The 19,129-nt window shown below is 41.4% G+C and overlaps 1 protein-coding gene across 1 annotated transcript; it reads left to right on the forward strand.

Moving 5' to 3' along the window:
* The first annotated feature begins 2,400 nt into the window (after nucleotides 1–2,400).
* Nucleotides 2,401–3,721, forward strand: LOC110903985 (LOB domain-containing protein 39). The gene is made up of 2 exons (XM_022149791.2): nucleotides 2,401–2,666; nucleotides 3,035–3,721. Exons 1-2 carry the CDS (start codon nucleotides 2,483–2,485, stop codon nucleotides 3,466–3,468), a joined length of 618 nt encoding a protein of 205 aa, XP_022005483.1. The 5' UTR covers nucleotides 2,401–2,482; the 3' UTR covers nucleotides 3,469–3,721.
* Nucleotides 3,722–19,129: the final 15,408 nt, after the last annotated feature.

The raw sequence follows: 19,129 nt of genomic DNA on the forward strand, positions 1-19,129 counted from the left end.
TTTCCTTGTATTGGGCTCTTGTCTCTGGCCCAATTCTTTGTTGCAGCCCATGTGGAATTTTTCTCCAATATTTTCATTTCCAAATAATCTGGACCCACCTTCATTTAAGTCAGCCGCCTTTCTAGGAGAGAGAGATACTGGTCCCGAGCCATTTGCTTCCCCATGCAATCCATTCGTATTCCCATGCATGTTCACCGACTTCTCGACTGCCCTCACCCCTTCTCCCATCGACATCTCCGGCCGATTTTCCGGCGGGTCTGGATCGACGGACCTAATTTCGCCTTCCTCCATAACATCATTATCTCCGGCCACCGACTCCCCCGAACATTCCGACCCCGACTCTTCCGATATTCTCTCTGACGTAAGATCCACCAAAATTTGATCAATATTGTGCTCGTTAATCTCAGACACCCATATACGATAGTTACGGCTCTCCCACTCCACTTCAACTTGTTCCTCAATCCGTTCCCCTGTATCTACCACGACTGCACACACCGCCTCATGATTTCTTACCGTATCCCAGGAAAATTCTGATCTAACGATGACTTTCCCAAAATGCTCCGCAACTGTATTGTAGAACTGTTCATCCCTAAGTTGCAAGGGAACACCTGTAATTCTGATCCATACCATTCTATCGTTACCCACGTCCTGCCCCTCCCATAATACTGCAGTCACGAACATTTTTCTCCACCAATCCTCTTTCTCCCTTATAAAATGCAAAGCCTCTCTTTTTTCCTTGAAGATGATTAAAAACTTTAAACCACCGATGTAACTAATCGCATTTTCTTTGTAACCTTCTTTGTCCAATGCACTTCTCAACCATTTTATTATATCCAAAGATATGACTTCAACCACGACGGACCTCATTATGCAATGGTTTGGATATAACGCTGCTCTACCCTTGTATTCTATTTTCTTATCAACATCTCCTCCCTCCTGTTTCTCACCTGGCTCCGTCGACGTACCCACTAACGAATCCTTAAAAGATACCCCTTTTTTAATGTAATTATGCTTCATATTGTTATACGTTACCTGCTGTGCTTTGTGCGGATCAGGTACATTCCTATACGACTGTCCATGTTGATTCACCTGTTGGTTAAACCTTTGAACACTCCTAGAAGACAAAATTTATACAAAATTCGTTTTGGTTTTGAATTTTTTGAACACTCCTAGAAGCATCCATGTCATTTTGTATAAATTTTGTCCTATAGTTTTTTAGGACATTAAAGCGAAAGTGGAAGCGTGTTTTAAACATAGGAAAGTAGTTTTGAGGATTGAGAATGTGATAACAAAAGAGAAACATGAGTTTTTTAAGACCTAATAATTTTGCATCAACAAAGTTTCACAAAATTAAGTGTTGGCATAGTGATGGCAAACCAACGAATGGCCAGCTATTTTTTTTTTTGAACGGCCAAGAAACTCAATCCCGAGCACTCTCGGGGCACCCACTGGACAAACGGAGTACTCCGAGAGTAACCCGAGTCCACCACCAATTCCGGGGAAAACCCGGTAACCCACCCGCCTGTAGGCACGACGGTGAAATTACCGGTAAAACCCGTTTGGCTCAAGGATCCAACCTAGGTTTCCCTGGGTCTCCTATCATTGCCTACCAATGCCTCACTCTGCACCAAGTGGGAGTCGAACCTGCATCTCTCAAGAGAAATGCAAGCCCTCCACCACTTGATCTAGAGATCATTGGCCGAATGGACAGCTATTGATCCTACAAAAATCAAAATAAGGGAAAACAAGCCTATAAGCAACTAAGATATACATGGTTTTGTAAATGAATCAGGTTATATCTAATGTTTTCTAGATCTTCCATGATCTTATCTTTCAGTAGTAGATATAATAACTCGCAGTGCTTAGAAATACATTTACTAAACTTGTGGCTAGTGTGAATGACTCTAAAGCTATACTTAATAAAATATGTAAAACTCATCAATATAAGATCACATCTTGTAGGCATTTATTAACTAAACACATTAACCAACATAGGACTAAAGTATAACAATTGCTTTCTAAGTAATCTAGCATCATTTTTCATCTACAAATATACTGCCAAAACTTAAAACACGTTCACTTACTTTAAACACATCAAACATCTAAAATGGATCACACATTTACACTCTAAAACGTTACAAAAATGTTATTTTTTCAGTCTTCTACCATAGAAAATAAAAGTAGATCTCAAGTCGGTAAGACTTGGTAAATACAAGCGAAATTTCTTTGGATTCCATGATGACCCGAAAGTGAAAGGGCACCAAAAATATTATCCAATAACTAGTTCAACAAAAAACATATAAATAAAGAAATAGGTAAAATCCGCGAAAACACGGAGCCGCTCTCGCCCAATACTTTGGAATCCACCACTGTTTAACTTAACCCCAGTTAACCTAACTCTACACCATCTCCTTCTTTACAAATACCCTCTACTTTCTTTCCCCATCGGCTTCATTTCTCCGCCTCCAACCCTCACATAAACATGAGTTGCAACGGATGCAGAGTCCTTCGTAAAGGATGCAGTGAAACCTGTATTCTCCGTCCCTGTTTACAGTGGATCGATTCTCCAGAAGCCCAAGCTCACGCAACCGTTTTCCTCGCTAAGTTCTTCGGCCGAGCCGGCCTCATGTCCTTCATCTCTTCCGTACCACAAAATCAACGTCCATGTAAACCACCACACTCTAACCATCAACAAACTTACTTTGTTAATTAAACCTATATATGTGTGTTTGTTGGGTTTACAAGATTTCGGCCTTGTTTTAGACACGTTATTTATTTTTATTAGGCTTAAGTTACATACCTATACCCTAATTGTTATCTTATTTTTTTATATGTAACTGTAATCTTTTCCACCGAAAATCTTTTTCACAGCTTAACGAGAAAATCTTAGGTTCCTCAGCAGGACCGAACCAACCTTAAATTAAATTCTTGTGTCGTTTATTTTCTGTCTGTGTTGTTTGTGTCTGTTGATTCGCTTTCGCGTACCGCTTTGATCCTAACATTATCTACTTTTTTTTTTTTTTTTCATATACAGCTCTATTTCAATCGCTACTGTTTGAAGCTGCCGGTCGGACTGTAAATCCGGTGAACGGTGCCGTCGGACTGCTATGGACCGGGAACTGGCACGTGTGTCAGGCGTCAGTGGATACAGTTCTTCGAGGCGGCACGTTACGGCCGATCCCGGAGCTTGTGGAAGCACTTCCGATGACGTCAAAGTTCGGTGATTCGTCGGAAATTGACGTGCTCAAGGTTCAGGATCCGGTCACATATCCGCGATCGAAGGTGTTGAAGCGCCGGAGAGACTGTGAGCCACCGGTAATCGCAGTGCAACCTCAGGATCTGTTGAATCGGAGTTTGTTGAAGGAGAAGCGTCGGAGTGGAAGTCCGTCGATGAATTCTGATGAGTCATCTGTGACTAGTTGTACACAAGAAGGAAGAGAAGTGCATCTGTTGAATTTGTTTAAATGATATTATCAATTTTGAAGCTGGATTTTAAGATTCCGGCGACTTTTATAGATCACCGGCTCAGGATTTCCCTCCATCTTCGTAGGTTTTTGTAAGAAGGGGAAAATGAAAGTTTACCGGTGATTTGTTTTTCACTTTCCGTTCATGTCTTTGTGGCCGGAAAATAAGTTAATTATTGTGGGTTATATTTTCTTAACTTAGAATTAGTTTTAATTATTAGTTTTAATCAAGTGGCTACTCCTTTTACATAATTAAATTTTCGTACGACTACTATACTACAAGTAGTCTTTTACTTGGGATGTGTTATGTGTTTTGAAATTATTAATATTGGATTTTAATAATCCCAACTATTCGTTATTGGTCGCTAAGAGTCTCAACTTAAAAAATAACTACTGACAGTCTCAACTATTGACATATTGGCCACCCATGGGCGGCTCTTTAGGTGTGCGGGGAGGACTTCTGCACAAGGCCCGTTTTTTCGAGGGGCACAGGATTTAAAAAAAAAAATTCGATATATATATATGTTATTTTATTAAAAAAAATTGTACACACATAACAAATCCAATATAGAGGCCCATTATCAAAATATTTGTATTTTTTATAATTTACCCAACTTAACAATAGGTTTATTGGGCCCAATCCAATACTAAATTTTTGTCATTTTCGTAATTATGTTGTTTATCGTTAAAGCATATGGGCCCATTTTTCGAGCTCGAACAGGGTACGTGAATTCTCAGAGACGCCACTGTGGCCACCAATGGACCCTGACTAACAGCACCCTAACGCTGTTAGTTTTCGGTCGCCGGAAAACCGTTTTTGGCCAGAAAATGGCTTCTAAAGGTCCGATCTAAGGTTACAAAGAGGTTTGAGATGAAAATGCTGAGTTTTCCAGCCAAAAAGTTGAGTTGTCCGACCAAAGAGAAGTTTTCCGGCGAAAAAAAAGTTTTCTGACGACTTCAATAACCGGGATTTTTACTAGAAACAGGTTCATAAGGGTCTATAAGGGTGTAGGGAGTGGGGGTCGGCAAACCCACTTCCCCGATTTGATGGCTAGTGGCAAACCAATGCCAATGAACTTTACCGATCAAACCTTCACCAATTCGGTGAGGGTTTGCCGATTCGGCGAAGGAGGAAGAAGAGAGAGGAGGGTAGTGTGAGGTGGGGTCCATTCCAATCTCAACCAATCACATTTTTTTCCTTTTTTTTTATTTAAAAAGTTTACCACTTCACTAAATGTCTAAACCATTGCCAACACTTTTCACCAAAGTTTAAACATTTTTCACTGATTGACGTGGCACACTCTCATTGGTTGATTTTTTAGTTTGCCACTCTCAAGTGTTTAACCACTCCTTACACCCTAATAAAGTTACAAAGAGGTTTTGGACGCAAATGTTGAGTTTTTCGACCAAAAAAGAGTTTTCCGGCCAAAAATGTTTCTCCGGCCAGAATTTTTTTTTTCCGGAGACCGGAGACTAACAACGTTAGGGTTCTGTTAGTCAGGGTTCATTGGAGGCCAATATGTTAATAGTTGGGACTGCCAGTGGTTATTTTTTAAGTTGGGACTGTTGGCGGCCAACGGCGAATAATTGAGATTATTAAAATCCAATATTTCTTGAAATTATTCATAAGAAAATTACGGCTTTGGTAATAAGATATGCGAATCCATAGTCGTGTTTCTACTTTTGTTTGTGTAGCATACTTTAATCCATTAGACCATGCATAGTGGACATGATTCACCCTTGGACGTTTTGCGTCATGTGACAGCCTAGTTGTCACACCCCGATTTCCACGTGTCTCACCGGTGGGCCCGGTGGGGGATTACCGTGACGATGTTGGCAACAATATAGTCAAACCACACAATTATATAAATGCACAGCGGAAGCTTAAGATAAATATAAACTTCAACCTCTGGTTGTAATATCAAATGTATTACAGAAGTTGAATATATCCACAGCGGATCAAAATTAATAATAAAATATTGTTCATTCAGATGCAGCATCGAGTTTGCGAGACTATATATGATGCTTAGGACGCCTATACCAGCCCATTTCGTATAGTACCTGCACTTAATCTTTTTGGGGAAAATACGTCAGTTTACACTGGTAAATACATTCAACTGACACATTTGAAAATGTTTATTAAAATTGATTTGAATGCACAAGGCACAAACTCTTTTATAACTTGGGAAAATTATAATAAAATCTTGTGAACGTTTTACATGTTCTTTTATGCGTTCAGTAGCCCGGGTCGTGCCGGGTTAAAGATTTATAGACACACCACATTGCGTAAAACCGTAGCATAAAAACCAACGGCTACGTCTTTTAATTTAATGTCGACAATATATACCGGGTGTACGCCTACACCGGGATGTCGATGGTCGTGGCCATTTCGTAAAATGATGCCAAGGATATCCGGGACAACGGTCATTAAACCCCCCAAAGGCTTTTAAGAAACAAAACTGTTTAAATGAGCCGATCATATTATTTAATTAACCACCTAAGCGATGGAAAAATATAATGCTCAATCAAGCGGTATTAATATACCGTAACCCAAGCCCATATAGGGGAAATAAGTTAAAGTATTTACCTTTGCAAGTATATATCCTTAGTTCGGTTAAATCGCCGATAGCTTTTACCGGGGCTCCTAATCTGGAACGAAGGTTTTAATTAACCTCTTAGAATCCTAACGGGTCCTTATATTAGCCGTAGCCTAGACCGGTTGGTTCCGATATATATAGATATGGTTTAATCGCGTGAAAGGCGAAAACCGAGAATGGAATGTGATTCTGCCCCAATCAAGTTCAGAGACTTGTTTTATATGGGTTCAAGGTTCACACTCTGGATTTTGGGGTTCAAATAATATAATTTGACCCGTATCGGCTAATTTATGAAAACTAGTTTCATAAGCCGAACCGGACGCGCAATAGGCGAAACGGTTAACCATGAGAGTCTTACGCTTATTTCCTAAGTCGATATGCCTCAAAGAGGTTGTGGTATCAGTAGGATACCTTCCGTGATGCCCGTAACGAGTTTAAGTTAATATTACGCCCCGTAGGGACTTTTCGGTCATTTTAAAGACTTTAAAAGGGCTTTTTGAGTTCTACAGGAAATCTGAGTTTCCCGAACAGCTTATAAAGCTTAAAATACTTTATTTATTATTTAAAATCAGTAGCAACTGGAATCGGGTCAAAAGACCTTGTAGAACTCATGTTTTGGCCGTAAAAGGCATATTCGGTATTTACCGAACCGTAGCCATAACCGCAGGTTATGAGCGAGGTAAAAATTATTAAAAATCTTTAAAATTCCCAAAATATTATTTTAATACAGTGGGTAAAAGTTTTGGTGACGAAATCTTGGTTTAGATAGGTGTTATGCTAATTGCGCCGTTAATTACTAAAGTTTACTTTAAATGCGCCGTTTAGCATAACTCTCATTCTAGACCTCGGATTGACGTGAAACTTTAAGGACATGCTTATAATTTATTAAGCAAGGTTCTGGTCCATTCACATATCCGAAATACTCGTTTTAATTTCAAAAGGCCGTTACGGTCAACTTTTAGGCGAATGACGGAAATGCGCAAAAGACTCGGATAACTCATGAACCGATCACAGAGGTTTATACCAACATGTGACCTGGTCCTAAGAGAGTCCTAAGGCATATCTATACCTCACTAAAACGGGTCAGAACTGAAGTCAATGCAAAAGTCAAACTTTTGCGACATTCGGCTCCGAACCGGGTCAATATAGCAAATGGTCGATTCAAACGAGCGCAAACAAGTTTATATACTTAATATCATATTTTATGAGTGTCAAAACTGGTTTCTTAGTATGTACATTACAGATTATGCATAAATCGCTAAAATAGCTTTCTGTTGACTTTTTAAGTGCGCGTTTGACTCGATATTTGACATAGTTAGAGTGGTGATCAGGGGGAACCCTTTTAGAGGTTTATTACCCACATAATTACCAACTCAAAACCACTTTTGATTCGTCATAAGACTGAACCATTTGCAAGTTATTGTAATGACAACCGTTAGTTACGACGGTTGTGTTTATAGGCTAAAACTATGGAAATGCAAGACCATATTGATTGTGAACGACTTACAGAAGTTGTTTCTTGCCTATAGAGCAGAGAAGGGTGCTTGGGAGCTCCTTAGAATGATCAGAGATGTATGTTTGAGTTGTGTGAATGTTATGCACATAAGTTTGCTATTTATAGCAAAAGAGAGCACCTAAGATCATCACAACTCAGTCTACATTTGATCATGGATCATGGGCAGGTGTCCCTAAGTGATATGGGTCAAGTGTAGGGTGCCCATGCCTCATTCATTGGTATTTGATCGTTCAAAGGCTCCAAAAGGCAAGTAGTTACAACTTTTCTGCATCTGGGCGTCCCACGCGACCCGCATGGAAGTCCCATGTATGTTTAATGCGGGTCGCCTGATATTCAAATATCAGGCGCGTAATTTAGGAGGCTCGCGACCCGCCTACACTTAGGCCATTACTTAACGCGGGTCGCGAGAGGCCTATTTTTCAGATTTTTAAAATCCTTTGTAATGATTATCAGAATCTGGTAATTAATAACGAAATCTTTCGTAATGATTTACCTGACCTTTCGGGTTTGAAGGGGTAACTTTGCGGTTTGGCCCTCGGTTATTTACCGATAGGGGCCTCGTGTTATTTGCCCGCATTATAAAGTCCCCGATTAGTTTATTAATTATTCAGAAAGCCTTAACTTTCATTATTGACGCTTTTAACCCTTCTCCTACGAATTCGAGTATAACTCTCTCGTTTTAAGACGGAACTTCGCGGAATTTATACAGTATATTCTAGTGAGCGTATAATACTGTTACGAAGCCTTGGGAACGTCAAAGGGTCACTCAGAGGTATAATTAAACATGTTGACACAGTTAACCCCTGTAGCTCGTAATCTCTCACTTTCTTCCGCGTTTCGCTTCCGTACGATCTATGTTTTATTCGTTTGAAGGTACAAGCGTTATTTAGGGTTACTATACAGTATATTTACCCTTGTTGACATTTATAACCCTCGAATTTATATACTTTCAAGGTTTGTCAAAATTAGTCCTTTATTTATTATAGATGCCACGTGTAATCAAATGACACGTGTTAACACATCATTGGACACAAAAATTCGAGGTGTTACATCCTCACCCCCTTAAAATAAATCTCGACCCGAGATTTACTCAAATAAATAGGGGTACTTTTCTTTCATTGTAGCTTCGACTTCCCACGTATATTCAGGACCTCTACGAGCATCCCATTTGACTTTTACAATCGGTACGTGCTTTCTGCGAAGCTTCTTTACCTGTCGATCTTCAATCGACAAAGGTTTTTCTATAAATTTTAAGCTCTCATCTATATGCACATCTGTGTGTGGAATCACCAATGATTCATCGGCGAAGCACTTTTTGAGATTGCAGATGTGGAACACGTTGTGAATTCCATTGAGCTCTTCAGGCAAGTTTAACTTATAGGCAACTGATCCGACACGTTCAATGACCTCAAAAGGTCCTATGTATCTCGGACTCAGTTTGCCTTTCTTGCCGAAACGCATCACCCCCTTCCAGGGTGACACCTTAAGTAATACCTTTTCACCCACTTCGAAGTGAAAATCCTTACGCTTTGGATCAGCGTAGCTCTTCTGCCTATCGCGGGCAGCCTTGAGACGTTCCCGGATCTGGACAATCTTGTCCGTTGTCTGGAAAACAATCTCTGGTCCTGATAATTGGACCTCTCCTACTTCCGCCCAACAAACAGGCGATCTACATTTCCTACCATATAATGCCTCGAAAGGCGCAGCCTTTATGCTGGTGTGGTAGCTATTATTGTAGGAGAATTCGATCAGGGGTAGATTCTTATCCCAGTTACCGCCTAAATCGATTGCACATGCACGAAGCATGTCTTCTAGCGTTTGAATGGTACGCTCACTCTGACTGTCCGTCTGTGGATGGTAAGCCGTACTGAAGTTCAAACGCGTGCCCAAAGATTGCTGGAAACTCTTCCAGAAGTGAGATGTGTATCTAGTATCCATGTCGGAGATAATAGACACAGGTATGCCGTGTAAGGCTACAATCTTATCCACATAAAGTTGGGCTAACATATCGGAGCTATACGTCTCCTTGATGGGTAGAAAATGAGCTGATTTAGTCAGTCTATCAACTATGACCCATATTGTATCGTTTCCTTTCCTGGTTTTGGGTAACTTGGTTATGAAGTCCATAGTTACGCATTCCCACTTCCACTCGGGAAGTTCAGGCTGTTGTAGCAAGCCAGACGGCTTTTGGTGCTCGGCTTTGACTTGAGCACAAGTCAAGCACTTTGCTACATGGGCGGCTACAGACTTTTTCAAGCCTATCCACCAATAATTTGCCTTTAAGTCTTGGTACATTTTGTCTGCACCAGGATGGACTGAGTATTTGGAACTATGGGCCTCTTGGAGGATAACATCTCGTAGTCCTCCATAAATCGGAACCCATATACGTCCGTTCAGTCTAAGGATTCCATCCTTGCTAAGAGTCAGCTGCTCCTCAGTTACTCCTAACTTTTCATTAGGATAATTAGTTTCCAACACAGCCTCTCGCTGTGCAGCTAGAATCCTTTCAATTAAATTGTTCTTGACCTCAATGCTCTTGGCATTGATTCGAATAGGTTTTACCCTTTCTTTCCTGCTTAAGGCATCAGCGACTACATTCGCTTTGCCGGGATGGTACCTGATCTCGCAATCATAGTCATTCAGGGTTTCCATCCAACGACGCTGCCTCATGTTCAACTCCTTCTGGTTGAACAGGTGCTGGAGGCTTTTGTGATCAGAATAAATCACAAATTTAATACCATAAAGGTAGTGCCTCCACAATTTCAGTGCAAATACAACGGCACCCAACTCCAAGTCATGGGTGGTGTAATTCTTTTCATGCACCTTTAATTGCCTTGAAGCATAGGCAATCACCTTGCCCTTCTGCATAAGCACACACCCCATGCCCGTGTGTGATGCATCGCAGTAAACTACGAATTCATCTGTACCTTCAGGTAGTGTCAACACAGGTGCGTTGCTTAGCTTTTGCTTCAGTATTTCGAAGGACTCTTGCTGCTTTGGGCCCCAATTAAACTTTTCTTTCTTCTTTGTCAGGGAAGTTAAGGGCGCAGCAATCCTCGAAAAATTTTCAATAAACCTCCGGTAGTATCCTGCTAACCCTAGGAAACTACGGATTTCGGTAGGCGTCTTTGGCTCTTGCCAGTTCATGACCGCCTCTACCTTAGCGGGATCTACTTGAATACCACGCTCACTCACAACGTGTCCTAAAAACTGAACCTCTCGTAGCCAGAATTCACATTTCGAGAATTTGGCGTAGAGTTTCTCACGCTGTAGTAATTCGAGAATGCAACGGAGGTGCTTCTCGTGGTCTGCTTGGTTCTTGGAATATATAAGGATATCGTCGATGAAGACTATGACAAATTTGTCCAAATACGGCTTGCAGACGCGATTCATGAGATCCATGAACGCAGCCGGTGCATTTGTGAGCCCAAAAGGCATCACTAGGAACTCGTAATGCCCATAGCGAGTCCTAAATGCTGTCTTATGTACATCCTCATCCTTGACCCTTAGTTGATGATAGCCCGACCTCAAGTCGATCTTCGAGAAATAGCTTGCTCCTTGCAGCTGGTCGAATAGATCGTCGATCCTTGGCAAAGGATATCTATTCTTTATGGTAACTTTGTTCAGCTCACGGTAATCGATACACAACCGCATCGATCCGTCCTTCTTCTTTACAAATAGGACTGGTGCTCCCCAGGGAGATGAACTAGGTCTAATAAAACCCTTCGCCAGTAGTTCATCCAACTGGGTTCTCAGTTCCTTCATTTCAGTAGGAGCTAGCTTGTAAGGTGCTCTAGCTATAGGAGCTGCTCCTGGTATGATATCTATTCTGAATTCCACTTGTCTATCTGGTGGTAAGCCAGGTAGTTCTTCGGGGAAAACCTCGGGATATTCAGAAATGACAGGAAGATCTTCTATCTTCGGCTTAGGCTCTTCTATTATCACCTGAGCCATGTAAATTACACAGCCTCTGTTCAAACACCTTGAAGCTTTGAGCATAGATACCTCCTCGGGTAACCCGTACTGCGTATCTCCTCGAATGGTAAGGGATTCACCACTCGGAGTCTTTAGCACTATATGCCTCTTGCCGCAAATGATTTGGGCCTGATTACGGGATAACCAGTCCATGCCTAGGACTATGTCGAAACCCGCTAGTTTGAAGGGAAGTAGAGATAGAGGAAAAGAATGGTTCCTAATGGATATTTCACATCCCTCTAGAACAGTAGAGACGGTTTCTATCGTGCCGTCTGCTAATTCTACTTCGTATTTCACGTCAAGGGTTTTGATAGGCATATTTAGTAGTTGGCAAAATTTTTGGTCTACAAAGGATTTATCAGCGCCAGAATCGAATAGTACTCTTGCAAATATATTATTTACGAGAAAAGTACCTGTAAGCACGTTGTCGTTCTGGATCGCTTCCTTTGCATCCATGCGAAAAACTCTCGCATTTGACTTCTTTGTCTCTTCCGTCTTCTTGGCATACTTAGGGCAGTTACTCTTGATATGCCCCTTTTCATTACAACCGTAGCAGGTTGCATCCTTAATCTTTTTGCACTCCACAGTCTTATGATCCTTGGACTTGCATAGTCCACAGGAGGGAGTCTTAGATTGCGACTGTGAATTTGATGCAAATCTGCACTTCCCAGAGTGGGGTTTCTTGCAGATTTTGCAGTTGGGCCTTTCACCAGCTTGCCCATCTTTCTTCGCCTCCGACCCTCTTTTACCTTCACCGTTTCCACGGTGCTTCTTCCCTGATCTTCGTGAGGTATCATCCTCACGTTTTCTCTTCTCAGCCTCCTTGTTCCTTAGTGTCCTCAGACGGACAGCGTCTAAGGTGAGAGACAAGGAGATGTCAGTAACTGACCTGAAGGTCGTCGGCCGAGAGGCCTTTACACTCGCCTTGATCGCAGGCTCCAAGCCCCCAATGAAACGGGCAATTCTTCGAGGTTCTGGTGTCACAAGGTATGGGACCAGACGAGACATTGTATTGAAACTTGTCAAATATGCCTGGCAGTCCAGGTTCGTCATCACCAGTGACACAAAGTCAGCCTCGATCTTCTCAACCTCATTCTGAGGGCAGTAGTTTTCCTTAATGAGAGCAATAAATTCCTCCCACGTCATTTTGTATAAAGCAGACTTACCAGATGCCTGAACCAACGCTCTCCACCATGCCAGGGCCTCGCCCTTAAATGACCGGGACACATACTTCACCACATCCCTCGCTGCACACCCGCTGATGTCCACAATAGTGTCCATCTCATCTAGCCAGGTGATACAATCAACAGCACCTTTATCCCCTGTAAATTCCCGGGGCTTACAAGATACGAAGTATTTGTAGGTGCAACCCTTAGCATTTGATGCATCAGTATATTCTCTATCGCGATGAACGCTGTTCTGAGTGGACGAGTGTTTGTCGTCATCTTTCTTGGGTTGAGAGGGTGGTTTGGAGTGTGTCTTTGGTTTAGAGGGTGGTTTTGACACGGTTCTGCCTTGGGACTCAGTATATTGACGATCAAGAGCTGCCTGAACAGCATTGTCAATCAGAGCCTTCAGTTGTGCGCCTGTCAAATGCACTGGCGTATTGTCGTAGTCATCTTCATTAGTATGGCTATTCTCTCCGTTGGGATCCGCCATTGTAACTTGAATCTGTTACAGAAGATAACAAAATTTTATTCAGGAGATTATTATATAATTGTCTTTTATGACAATTTGTCAACCATGGTACAGAGACCATATTTGGTTAACTTATTATTTCATTACTTATTAGGATTTGAATATATCCTATTTCAGCTATATAAATAGTATTGGCGGCATAAAGCCTAATCACGAGGATGTTTTATAATTTTAGCCGAGATTTCAGAGAATCAAAGGCATAGAGATTTGAACCGTAGTTCTTTTATCCCTTTCTGACAGGGAGTCATAGACCACCACTGCCTTTTGTCGTTATAAGACAATTATTACGGCCCATAGGCACTACACCTCTAATGGATGTTTTAATATGGTTGGCCCGTAGGCACTACATCTCTAATGGATGTTTTAATATGGTTGGCCCGTAGGCACTACATCTCTAATGGATGTTTTAATATGGTTGGCCCGTAGGCACTACATCTCTAATGGATGTTTTAATAAGGTTGGCCCGTAGGCACTACATCACTAATGGATGTTTTTAATAATACTGGCCCGTAGGCACTACATCACTAATGGATGTTTTAATAATACTGGCCCGTAGGCACTACATCACTAATGGATGTTTTTAATAATACTGGCCCGTAGGCACTACATCACTAATGGATGTTTTAATAATATTGGCCCGTAGGCACTACATCACTAATGGATGTTTTAATAAGATTGATCACCTTCATTGGTGATTTAACCCACGATTTATAAATCATTTAGTTGGGTTTTGAAATCCTTAAAGGATTATTGTATAAGAATGACGTGCGTGATTTTAACGAATCACATCTGCCATGATTGTTAACATGCGTACAGAGGTTAACAGGGAATCAGAATCTTTTCAATTAGGTCGTACCATCTTAACTGGATCTTAAAAGACACCAAGCTAGGTTTCACCTTTTAAGATTCTTTATCTAGGCAGATCAATATAAAAGGAATGGTTTTGATTTATTTTATACATATTAAAACAAAACTCATAACATACATTCCATAATCTCAAATACAATTACATATTGCCCTAAACGGGTCTTTCAAATAGTACATACCTCCTTAGAGGTATAAAATAAGTGACAAGTCCACGCAGGGACTAACATAAGATAAATGTCCATGCAAGGACTTAAAAGATAAGTCCACGTAGGGACTGAAATACGATAAGTGTCCACGCAGGGACTTATTTCAAAGTAGAAATTACATTAGTACAACTATTTAGGGCTAATGGTCACGTTTCTTCTTTTTGCCCTTTAGTAGGTTCGCCAAGCCTTTGAGAAATCCTCGGTGGCTCTTTTTCTCTTCCTCGAACTCTCTCTCCACACGATCTAGTCGATGGAGTATTTCTTCCTGTTCAGGAGGAGAGAAACGTGGTTGTGGCGCTTGATGCGGGACTGGAGGTCTGGGAGGTATTGGATACCCATGAGCTGAGTAGTCCGGTGGTCCCATGTTTCCATGTGCTCCGTCAGGGTAGCGCGCATTATATCTTGCCGACACCACGTATGGGTCGCGCTCATAGCCGTAGTTGTATTGTGCTTGTGATGGTTCGAACGGGTTGTAAGCCGTTGGACCCGTGTAAGCAGGTATGGGTTGGTCATACCCAAATGGTGGCGAATTTTGTGCAGCTGGTGCGGAGTTCGCCTCCTGTATAGGACTTGAAGGTCCTTCTTCTTGTAGTGGCGGATAGTGGCTACTACTAGAATGTCGAGGAGTGCTGAAGTGGATACCCCCTCCTCCTCGTGTAGACATACGAGCATTTGTCCTCATACGCCTTGGCGGATCAGGTATTACTGGTTGCGCTGGTGGCGGAGGTGGTGGCGTAACTGCCACAAAGCGTGAATCCTCAGAGGGATCCTGTGGTTGTCGCGGTTGTTGAGATGTCTGTTGAGGTGGCGTGTAGTACCACTCATGTCGGTCAAACAACGCTTGGAAACTGTCTGGTCCCTGATAAGGTGTGCCATGGAAGGATGACCCATCAGAGACTTCTATCGGATGCGTGGGCGTACCACGCGCAGGTTCAGTTGGATCAGTATCTTCATCCATATGGTCTTCGGAGAAGTGATCTTGTGGCCCTAGTGGAACAAAGCCTGAAGGTTCCTGTATGTAGTCAGCCGGATTAAACTGACCTATGAAGTAGGGAGTAGGGTCGTCGTAATTTCGGTGCGATACCGAACGTTGTAGAGGTATGAAGGAAGGTTGTGGGTTGTTGGGATCATTCTCTGAGTTTGGCCCAAAGGAGTGCCGGTAGGATGGCGTCGAGCTGTGCGAGGTGGAATGCCTCGCGGGTTCGTAAAGATCTCTACGTCGTTGTGGTTCTTCGCTCCTCGTCATCGAAGGATGTCTTGTACCTGATGGTCCAGCTTCGTTATCGTGATGTGTCACGACTTCTCCTCTGCCTCTTCTTCCCCTTCCTCTTCCTCGGAATATAACAGGTGGCATTTTTCCTGCTTTATAAAACTTTAAATACCAATAATAAAAGAAAAAGACAAAATTTTGTTATTCCTCCTCGAATTGTTATTCCAATTTTGTCCTAAGTTCTTGTCTAGACTCAAGTATGTGTAATTGTGTCATTGAGATTAAACACAATAGGATAGTGTTTAATTCACTCAATGTTGGCTCTGATACCAACCTGTCACACCCCGATTTCCACGTGTCTCACCGGTGGGCCCGGTGGGGGATTACCGTGACGATGTTGGCAACAATATAGTCAAACCACACAATTATATAAATGCACAGCGGAAGCTTAAGATAAATATATAAACTTCAACCTCTGGTTGTAATATCAAATGTATTACAGAAGTTGAATATATCCACAGCGGATCAAAATTAATAATAAAATATTGTTCATTCAGATGCAGCATCGAGTTTGCGAGACTATATATGATGCTTAGGACGCCTATACCAGCCCATTTCGTATAGTACCTGCACTTAATCTTTTTGGGGAAAATACGTCAGTTTACACTGGTAAATACATTCAACTGACACATTTGAAAATGTTTATTAAAATTGATTTGAATGCACAAGGCACAAACTCTTTTATAACTTGGGAAAATTATAATAAAATCTTGTGAACGTTTTACATGTTCTTTAATGCGTTCAGTAGCCCGGGTCGTGCCGGGTTAAAGATTTATAGACACACCACATTGCGTAAAACCGTAGCATAAAAACCAACGGCTACGTCTTTTAATTTAATGTCGACAATATATACCGGGTGTACGCCTACACCGGGATGTCGATGGTCGTGGCCATTTCGTAAAATGATGCCAAGGATATCCGGGACAACGGTCATTAAACCCCCCAAAGGCTTTTAAGAAACAAAACTGTTTAAATGAGCCGATCATATTATTTAATTAACCACCTAAGCGATGGAAAAATATAATGCTCAATCAAGCGGTATTAATATACCGTAACCCAAGCCCATATAGGGGAAATAAGTTAAAGTATTTACCTTTGCAAGTATATATCCTTAGTTCGGTTAAATCGCCGATAGCTTTTACCGGGGCTCCTAATCTGGAACGAAGGTTTTAATTAACCTCTTAGAATCCTAACGGGTCCTTATATTAGCCGTAGCCTAGACCGGTTGGTTCCGATATATATAGATATGGTTTAATCGCGTGAAAGGCGAAAACCGAGAATGGAATATGATTCTGCCCCAATCAAGTTCAGAGACTTGTTTTATATGGGTTCAAGGTTCACACTCTGGATTTTGGGGTTCAAATAATATAATTTGACCCGTATCGGCTAATTTATGAAAACTAGTTTCATAAGCCGAACCGGACGCGCAATAGGCGAAACGGTTAACCATGAGAGTCTTACGCTTATTTCCTAAGTCGATATGCCTCAAAGAGGTTGTGGTATCAGTAGGATACCTTCCGTGATGCCCGTAACGAGTTTAAGTTAATATTACGCCCCGTAGGGACTTTTCGGTCATTTTAAAGACTTTAAAAGGGCTTTTTGAGTTCTACAGGAAATCTGAGTTTCCCGAACAGCTTATAAAGCTTAAAATACTTTATTTATTATTTAAAATCAGTAGCAACTGGAATCGGGTCAAAAGACCTTGTAGAACTCATGTTTTGGCCGAAAAGGGCATATTCGGTATTTACCGAACCGTAGCCATAACCGCAGGTTATGAGCGAGGTAAAAATTATTAAAAATCTTTAAAATTCCCAAAATATTATTTTAATACAGTGGGTAAAAGTTTTGGTGACGAAATCTTGGTTTAGATAGGTGTTATGCTAATTGCGCCGTTAATTACTAAAGTTTACTTTAAATGCGCCGTTTAGCATAACTCTCATTCTAGACCTCGGATTGACGTGAAACTTTAAGGACATGCTTATAATTTATTAAGCAAGGTTCTGGTCCGTTCACATATCCGAAATACTCGTTTTAATTTCAAAAGGCCGTTACGGTCAACTTTTAGGCGAATGACGGAAATGCGCAAAAGACTCGGATAACTCATGAACCGATCACAGAGGTTTATACCAACATGTGACCTGGTCCTAAGAGAGTCCTAAGGCATATCTATACCTCACTAAAACGGGTCAGAACTGAAGTCAATGCAAAAGTCAAACTTTTGCGACATTCGGCTCCGAACCGGGTCAATATAGCAAATGGTCGATTCAAACGAGCGCAAACAAGTTTATATACTTAATATCATATTTTATGAGTGTCAAAACTGGTTTCTTAGTATGTACATTACAGATTATGCATAAATCGCTAAAATAGCTTTCTGTTGACTTTTTAAGTGCGCGTTTGACTCGATATTTGACATAGTTAGAGTGGTGATCAGGGGGAACCCTTTTAGAGGTTTATTACCCACATAATTACCAACTCAAAACCACTTTTGATTCGTCATAAGACTGAACCATTTGCAAGTTATTGTAATGACAACCGTTAGTTACGACGGTTGTGTTTATAGGCTAAAACTATGGAAATGCAAGATCATATTGATTGTGAACGACTTACAGAAGTTGTTTCTTGCCTATAGAGCAGAGAAGGGTGCTTGGGAGCTCCTTAGAATGATCAGAGATGTATGTTTGAGTTGTGTGAATGTTATGCACATAAGTTTGCTATTTATAGCCAAAGAGAGCACCTAAGATCATCACAACTCAGTCTACATTTGATCATGGATCATGGGCAGGTGTCCCTAAGTGATATGGGTCAAGTGTAGGGTGCCCATGCCTCGTTCATTGGTATTTGATCGTTCAAAGGCTTCAAAAGGCAAGTAGTTACAACTTTTCTGCATCTGGGCGTCCCACGCGACCCGCATGGAAGTCCCATGTATGTTTAATGCGGGTCGCCTGATATTCAAATATCAGGCGCGTAATTTAGGAGGCTCGCGACCCGCCTACACTTAGGCCATTACTTAACGCGGGTCGCGAGAGGCCTATTTTTCAGATTTTTAAAATCCTTTGTAATGATTATCAGAATCTGGTAATTAATAACGAAATCTTTCGTAATGATTTACCTGACCTTTCGGGTTTGAAGGGGTAACTTTGCGGTTTGGCCCTCGGTTATTTACCGATAGGGACCTCGTGTTATTTGCCCGCATTATAAAGTCCCCGATTAGTTTATTAATTATTCAGAAAGCCTTAACTTTCATTATTGACGCTTTTAACCCTTCTCCTACGAATTCGAGTATAACTCTCTCGTTTTAAGACGGAACTTCGCGGAATTTATACAGTATATTCTAGTGAGCGTATACTACTGTTACGAAGCCTTGGGAACGTCAAAGGGTCACTCAGAGGTATAATTAAACATGTTGACACAGTTAACCCCTGTAGCTCGTAATCTCTCACTTTCTTCCGCGTTTCGCTTCCGTACGATCTATGTTTTATTCGTTTGAAGGTACAAGCGTTATTTAGGGTTACTATACAGTATATTTACCCTTG

Source organism: Helianthus annuus, chromosome 14 (assembly GCF_002127325.2).
Source record: "Helianthus annuus cultivar XRQ/B chromosome 14, HanXRQr2.0-SUNRISE, whole genome shotgun sequence".
Lineage (NCBI taxonomy): Eukaryota > Viridiplantae > Streptophyta > Magnoliopsida > Asterales > Asteraceae > Helianthus > Helianthus annuus.